Source organism: Mastomys coucha, unplaced genomic scaffold (assembly GCF_008632895.1).
Source record: "Mastomys coucha isolate ucsf_1 unplaced genomic scaffold, UCSF_Mcou_1 pScaffold21, whole genome shotgun sequence".
NCBI classification, from domain to species: Eukaryota; Metazoa; Chordata; class Mammalia; order Rodentia; family Muridae; genus Mastomys; species Mastomys coucha.
The window spans coordinates 37,630,959-37,638,862 of record NW_022196904.1 but is presented as its reverse complement, the minus strand read 5'-3'; the positions used below and the strand labels follow the sequence as shown (position 1 = coordinate 37,638,862).

Genomic DNA, 7,904 nt, shown 5'->3' with positions numbered 1-7,904 from the left:
GGGGGGGGAGTCTCTCTCGAACTAATGGCGAGTGTTGTTAACCCAAAAGAAACACACCAAGCTAGGAATCCTCTCGAACTAACAACTCAATTTTACGCATCAGTCTCGAAACAGAGGGTGGATTTGGGGTACGGTAAGATGGCGGGGAAAGATGATATAGGAGATAGGAAAAGATGATGGACAGTATGACTGAGCCAATGACAAAGCTCTATGTCAGCAAAGGCAGGGCAGAGTCACCCCGATACGGAAGTAACTGGTCTCAAAACTCAGGCTCAAGGCCCAAAACAGGCCAAAATGGGGCCCAACAAGTGTGCCCTCCGTTTGAGATCTCACATAGCTCCTAGTTCTTTACTCTCCAAAGCATGCCAAACTCCATTCTCCTTCTGCCTCCTACACCAGGCAGACAGCCATTGGGAGTAGAAAGTAGCGGTGGGCTGTGGCTGATCCTATAGGTGGGTGGTCAGAGATGTTTAGCAGAGACTAGATGCAACTGACCAAGTATGGTTAGGACAGGTGGAAGGTGTGGAGCATGTCTGCTCTGTCACAGATTTATAGAAATTAACTCACCTTAGGGATCCTGGCTGAGCCTGGAGAGATGGCCTTAGGAGTCCTGTGTGACCACCACCCAGCGGCTGCTGGCCTCCTTATCCACTCGAACCAGCCCCCCACAACACCTCCTTCCTCCCCTTCCCCCCCACAACACACCACGAGATTAGTGTTGTTGTCTTTCTGCTGCCCCTGGAAAGTGAAAACTGGCCTGAAGATCCGGAAGGGGTGAAGGCGGAGGGTGGGGGGGAGCTGCATGGGGAGGAGCAAGGGTATGACATGCATTCTATAGCCAATCAAAAAAGGGGGAAGCTGGAGGGGGGGTGTTATGCTTCCTTATGTTACTGGAGGTCAGTACTCTACAATAAAAGCCATTGCCATGGGAACTTAGTGAGTTGGGTGGAAAGATTTCTAAGACAGAGTGTCAACCAGGCCAATCACAAAACCAGCAGGGGGAGCCAAACTCAACAGGCTGACAGCGGGCTCTAAGGGCAGAGTAACATGAAATCCATAATAGTTTCTTTCTTCCCTTAATCCCCCCTTTAGTTCTTTTCTTTATTTTAAGGCTGAAGTATGTTTTCTTCAAACAAATGTTATGTATTAAGTTCTCATATTATGCAAGAAAGCAAAGGTAAATGGGGATCAATCCTGGGAAGATGGAGTGAAGCATTGCCACACTCTAGCCCCAACAAGGACACATCTGCTCCAGGCCGGACTGCCTCTCTTTGATCTCCATAAAACTCAAACACCTGGATCTCAGATTCATCCCCGTCCTTCTTCAAAGACCAGATGACTCCCACAGTATTGAGGTCCAGCCGTGGGGAGCCAGGGATTTTGCAGGGTATGGTGACGTCTTCATGTAGGAATACCATCTGAGTCTTCCCCGCCATCTCCACTTCCAGTCCACCTATGGCAATATGAGAACTCAGTTACAGGAGGTTCATGGTACCCTGTCATGGGGAAGTGATGAATAGCTTTTGTTATATAGCCTTGAACAGCTCAGAAAAGTTCTTACCTTGTTATCCCAGGTAGATCCCCTAGCCCTGTCCATTCTTTACACAATTGTTTTGGCTGTTAGGGGTCTATGTGTGCATTTTAGAATCAGATAATTTGTATTTATTGAGTATATTAGTGTGGAGGGTATAGGAGAGATAGAAACAGAGACAGAGAGGGCACATGTGCCCGCAGCATCTCTATAGAGGCAGGGGACACTTTTGGAATAAGATCTTTCCTTAAGCCATTTGGGCCCCAGGGACCAATCTGAGGTCATCAGGGTTAATTTGTGAAGTCACCTCAGTAGCCCCAAGTTATCAGTTTCTACAAAGAACTCTGCTAGGTTCTCATGTATGAGTCTTTAGACTAATTTGGGCATATAATAAGAATGTTACATTTTCAGTCAATGAGCAAGCTTGATGATGTGCTAAGGTATGTAAACTATGAGAGGGCTCTGTCTGCCATGATGGCAGAACAGAAAACTACCCTAGAGCTAAAACACTCTTAACTTAGAATCCCAGGCTACAAAACTAAGTCCCTTACTAGACTGCTGCCATGTAGGGAAGAGCCAGGACTGCACAAAAAGCAGATAGCAATGCAACACGGCACACTCTTGGGACCCCTCTGGCAACTCTGTGAAGGCAGCTTGTGGAGTTTATTTTTGTTGTTTCTGTGTGCTTGCCCTTGGCAGGTGCAGATGGAATGGGAAGGAAGAGGGAGAGGCTACAGGAGCATGGGGCAGCGAGTCCTGCTACATCCCCAGTCAGTAGGCAAAGATGTTCTCTGCTCAGATCACATTCTCCAATCCTAACCCATGGACTGGGACCACCCAGATTTAAGGTGCATCTTTCCACTTGGATAACCTAATCTCACAGATGTACCAAAGATTTGTTTCCATGCCTGTCGCGTCCAACCCCCGGCCAGCAGGAACTAGACACAACACGGTTGGATTCTTCTCAGCAGCTTTATTGCAGGAGCGCTTGTCTCTTCTTTTCTGGGGGCAGCCCCGAGCGGAGAAGGTCCGCTCAATATATAGCCCCAGTGGAGACGTGGGTCTGTCTGATAGGCCACCAGCAAGACACCTAATTTGCATGAGCCCGCACGAGATTTACTAGGCAAGTCTGAGGCGGTTGGTGCCATCTTGGAATGTCGACTGGTTTCCCACAGTTCCCCCTTTTTGTTTTAATAATTTGGCCAGTCTTGAAAACGAAACAGGTGGGAGTAGAGGTATGTTCTCTGGTGAGTGTTTTGGGGACATTGTACAGGCTCTTCACTAGGTGTCATCCACCCAGTCCAAGCCAGACCCGTCCAATACCATTTTTCCAGAGGCAGGAATGAGTGGGAAGATATTGGGGAAAGGGTGGTATCAACCTGCATCAAACAGACTTGCTCCCCTCAGGCCGCTAACTGCATACAGCATGCCACGAGTGCGGTGCTTTGCCTCACATCCTGAACGTGCAGGAGGTCAGGTCTTACAGGTGGGTAACCAGGCCTGAGATGACTGCCAACTGAATGACTTTGTGGGGAAGCAAGGAGGACTATAGAGGTCACTCCTTGAGGGCGGCCAGCCATACGCCTGGTGCGCCAGATTCTTCTACAGCAGACAATGCCTGATAGACAAGATTGTTATGATGAGCCTGGTCGCGTCTTAGCCTACAGAGTAGCCACAGACAGACCACACAACCCACCAGGACCAAAACTCCCCAGAGTGCTATGCCCGCTCACTGTTTCAAGAAGGAGAAAGTGTTGGAAATCCAGCCCAACATTCTGCCAACTGACAATCAGAATCAGAGGAATTGCAGGCTAGATGGCTGGTATTGGTCTTGGAAACACCGACAGAATCCTCCATCTCGGCTCCGCTTGGTTCTTCACCAAGAACAGAAGAAGAAGGGTGCACAGGGCTCTCGGGCACAATCTCTCCATTCTGTGTGGCACACCTCCTTGTCAATTGCTTGGAGACCCAAATGGGATCTCAGCGGTCCTGTGGAAACACAAACAGAGCCTCTCACCCATGTCAATACCGGATCCGGGCCATGCCATGAACCTGTCAGAACATCCTTCCACTTCACAAATCCCTTCAAGGAACCTCTGCTGCACTGATGACGATCCGCAGCAGAAAGGCCATCTACATCCAAATTTAAAAAATTTAAAGTAAAAAGAGTAAGAGCAATTCTTTCTTTTGGGGTATGGCCTTGGCCAATTCCCCCTTTTTGTTTTTGTAAAAGTTCCTTAAGAGTGCGATGTGCACGCTCCACGATGTCCTGTCCTTGAGGTTTATATGGCAGTCCATGGGAAACATGAACTTCCATCTGTTTACAAAATGACATAAAGGTTTGAGCTGTGTAGGCAGGTCCATTATCTAATTTTAGCTGCTGGGGTTTGCCCCAAGCAGCCCATGCCTCTAGGCAATGCAAGATGACATTGCATGCCTTCTATTATCTAATTTTAGCTGCTGGGGTTTGCCCCAAGCAGCCCATGCCTCTAGGCAATGCGAGATGATATTGCATGCCTTTTCTCTACTCAAAGGGGTGGCATGAATGATCCTAGAACACATATCTACAGATACATAAACATGTTTTAAAGTTCCAAATTCAGAAACATGTGTCACATCCATCTGCCAGATCTTAAGGGAAGACAAGCCCTGTGGATTGACACCCATGCCATGGGGATGATGATGGATTATACATTGAGGACAAACTAAGAACACCTGTCAGGCATCAGCTCAAGACAGATGAAATTTTTGTTGTAATGTCCCAGCATTTACATGAAAATTTTGATGGAACTTTAGCCATTTCCATAGAAGAACTCATGAAAATGCACTCCATCCTAGTCCATTGTTCTACAATCTCATTTTCTTTACTTAAAGGTCCTGGCAACCCGGTATGAGCCCGAATATGCTGAATAAAAAATGGATTCCTTCTCTGCCAAATTAATTTCTGCAAATTCTCAAATAATGCATAAACGGTACTATTAATTTTAATGGGGCCAGCTGTTTCAAGAATTTTAACAGCGTTAACATAAGCCAAATCAGACATCAAATTAAAAGCAAATTGGCAATTTTTAAAAACTTCAATTACTATTTTTAATTCAACTACTTGAGGAGAGCCTGGCGGGAATTGACATAACACGAGCTCTTGTTTCTCTACCAAATAGGCCCCACAGCCTGTTTTAGAACCATCAGTAAACACACTTGGGGCCCCAGTTATAGGGGCAGCTGACATAATCTTTGGAAAGATCACAGGATGCTCTCTAAAGAAGGATTGAACATCTTGAAAAACTGGGCAGGCGAGCTGGAGTTCTGACCTCACCGCTTGCCAAACCTCTGGGTAAAAGGAGAATCCTGGACCCCCACTGTTGATGGGATTATAGGGGGGAGGCACTGACAGCACGAAGCCTGGGGGGCCTTTGTCAGTCTCTGGGCCCTTTTTCTTCTGCTTCTTCCTAAGGGAGTTTTTCTCTGTCCTCTCAATTAGATCTTGTAATTCCTCATCTGTATCAGACCAATCTGTGTCTGAGTTCCCCTTTCCTGATTTCACTGACCGCTCCTCTTTCAGCTGTTCCAGAGCTGTCTGCCCTTCCTCAACTGCCTTACAACACTTCTGATCTTCTAGGCAGCTCTCTTTAAATTGGGCTGACCCCTCTATTTCATACACCTTAGAACTAACAGGTCCAACTATAGACTGAGGATTTGTTCTAAACAGTCGAATTGAAATATTTCTTCCCTTAAAGATACAATGTTGGTTTTGTTCTCTCTGCACTCAGCACTCCTCCTGGTAAAAGGCCATCCATTTAAGGAACATGGGTGAGGGGAACACAGCCTTGACCATTTCCTTCCAGTCTCTGAGGGTGAGAACCTGGTGGGCAAAGCCCTCAAGGATGGTCTCTACCCAGGGTGAATGAGGGCCATCCTCTGCCACTGCTATCTTTAGTTCCCTAAGGTCTTGGGCTTCCCAGGGATACCAAGCTGATGCCAGGGTTAACATTAACCAGAAACAGGTGGCTAGAATCTCCCAAGCTGAATTCTCCCACCCCCGCATAGGGCTGCATGCTGAAGGCAGCTCTTCCACGGCCTTACAACAGCGCTGATCTTCCAAATAGCTCCTAACGAGCTTCCACACAGGTCTTAACAGCTCTTGGAAAGCCAGAAAAATTGAATACAAAGCACCCATGGTTATTTTTGTTACTTTTTTTTTTTTTTTTAACTTTTCTTTTACTTTCAGTTTGCTACTCCGTGAAACTTATCGCTCCTTCCCGGAGACTTTATTTTCACAAAATGACAATAAGGCAAGAGAATATAAGACCTGGGGCTCTTTTCAATCCTATCTACGACTGTCTTACATGGGACTACCAAGTCTAGACTCAGCAGGTACACTCCTCCCCCGGTCTGTGACACTTCAAAAGAAAGCAGACAAGACAAATCAGAAAGAAAAACAATAACACGAACAACGCAAGCCAGACAGGGTCAACAGGAAACATATTATACTTCTCCTTGAAAAGCTCAAGGAGGACTTACCGGTACAGCCACTCCTTAGTTGCTGAGTTCTGAATCTGTGAGTCTCCTCGGGCTCCCTGTACCTCGGACTCCCCGTCCTCGGACCACCAGTTGTCGTGTCCAACCCCCGGCCAGCAGGAACTAGACACAACACGGTTGGATTCTTCTCAGCAGCTTTATTACAGGAGCGCTTGTCTCTTCTTTTCTGAGGGCAGCCCCGAGCGGAGAAGGTCCAGTCAATATATAGCCGCAGTGGAGACGTGGGTCTGTCTGATAGGCCACCAGCAAGACACCTAATTTGCATGAGCCCGCACAAGATTTACTAGGCAAGTCTGAGGCGGTTGGAACCATCTTGGAATGGCGACTGGCTTCCCACACATGCCTATTCTAAATCCCATCAATCTTGACTTGGGGAGCTCACTCATATAACAGAAAAGACCGGGGAAAGCGTGCAGCTTGGCTTTGAAGAGCTATGGCTGGAAGCGTTTCGAGGTATCCTTCCTCATGCAGGCGTTAGGCTTGTTTTCGTGGCATTTTCTCATGTAGCCTGAGCTGGCCTTAAACTCATTATGTAGCTCAGGATGACCCTGAATTTCTTATCCTCCTGCCACCAACTGCCTAGTACTGGATTATAGGGGTGTAGACCCTCTTTGTGTGGGACTGTGAAAGGCAGCTGGTTTTCTGGTCAAGCTAGGTTTAAATCCCAGAGACCCAGTGGATAACTCTGCAAGGGATGGGAGGCCTGTTTGCCATGCTCCCAGATACTAGGCTCCAAGCTCCTGGTATTCTGTCTGGACTCCACCCCCACAGTTACCTGGCAACAGCCAAGTAGGCCAGCCTACTATAAAAGGGGCAGCTTGCCCTCTCCTCTCTCTCTTACTTTTACTCCTGTTTCCTACTGGCTTCTCTTGGCCTTCTCTCTCTCCACGTGGCCATGGCCAGCTTCTACTTCCCTACTCTCTCCCTCTCTCTACCTTTCTACAATAGATGCCTTAAAACCATGGACTGTCTCTTCTCATTAGGATCCGTGGTGCTGGAGCAATGGAGCAGGTATTCCTCTAAAGAGTCGCACATCTAACCTCCTGCAGGAAGGCCTCTCAGCGCCCCCAGACATCGTCTCCACCAACCCAAGCCGCGCAAGCCAAAGACTCTCCTTCCAATGGGAACCAGCCGAAACACTCTCCTCCTCCTACCCTTTTCCCTTCGGCCCTGGGCCAGAGCCAGCCCCACAGGCCCCACTCTGCTCTCAGCTCTTCTACCACATCCAGCGGCAAAACCTGACATCCCTGACCTCCGTGTGGCTCAAGGACCCCAGAGCCTGCTCTTCCACAGAATGCAGCGGCATCTGTGGTGTCCAAGAGTTGGAGTCCAACTGGAACCCAACTCCAGCATCTCCACAGGGACCTCAGACTGTGCTTCTCCACCGCCGAGTGGGGTCCTGTGGCTTCTTACAGCCCATCTCCCGCCCAGCCGTCACATGGAGTATGAACAAACTTCCCTGGCATCCACCTTACCCAATGGCCCAAGCCCTGGGCCAGATGTGGGGACCCTCCATTTTTAATCTGTTACCTTCCCCCTTCAGCTCAGCCATCGGACTCTGGCAGTCTCTGCTTAGACGCTGCCACCTGGGGAGCTAAGACAAAAGCTCTCTGCAGACTCAGTCTTTGAAGAAAGCTGCCTAGAAGTTCACACTGGGAGACTAACATGCCCACCACCTGGAGACCTTCTGAGTTGCTGGGGACTTTGGCGCCTGACCTCTTCTGCAGTGTTTATGTTATGCGACTATCATGTAACTTAGAGATTCGGTTTCAGTTTCTCATGTACATATACACACACACACACATATATGTATGTATATGTATATATATATATA

General features: G+C 48.1%; 1 protein-coding gene across 1 annotated transcript; it reads left to right on the top strand.

Annotated features, from left to right (window-relative positions):
- The first annotated feature begins 2,685 nt into the window (after window positions 1-2,685).
- LOC116101222 lies at window positions 2,686-7,863 on the top strand. Its single transcript, XM_031384868.1, has 2 exons — window positions 2,686-2,766; window positions 7,054-7,863. The coding sequence occupies exons 1-2, from the start codon at window positions 2,686-2,688 to the stop codon at window positions 7,666-7,668; spliced, it is 696 nt and encodes a 231-aa protein (XP_031240728.1). The 3' UTR covers window positions 7,669-7,863.
- Window positions 7,864-7,904: the final 41 nt, after the last annotated feature.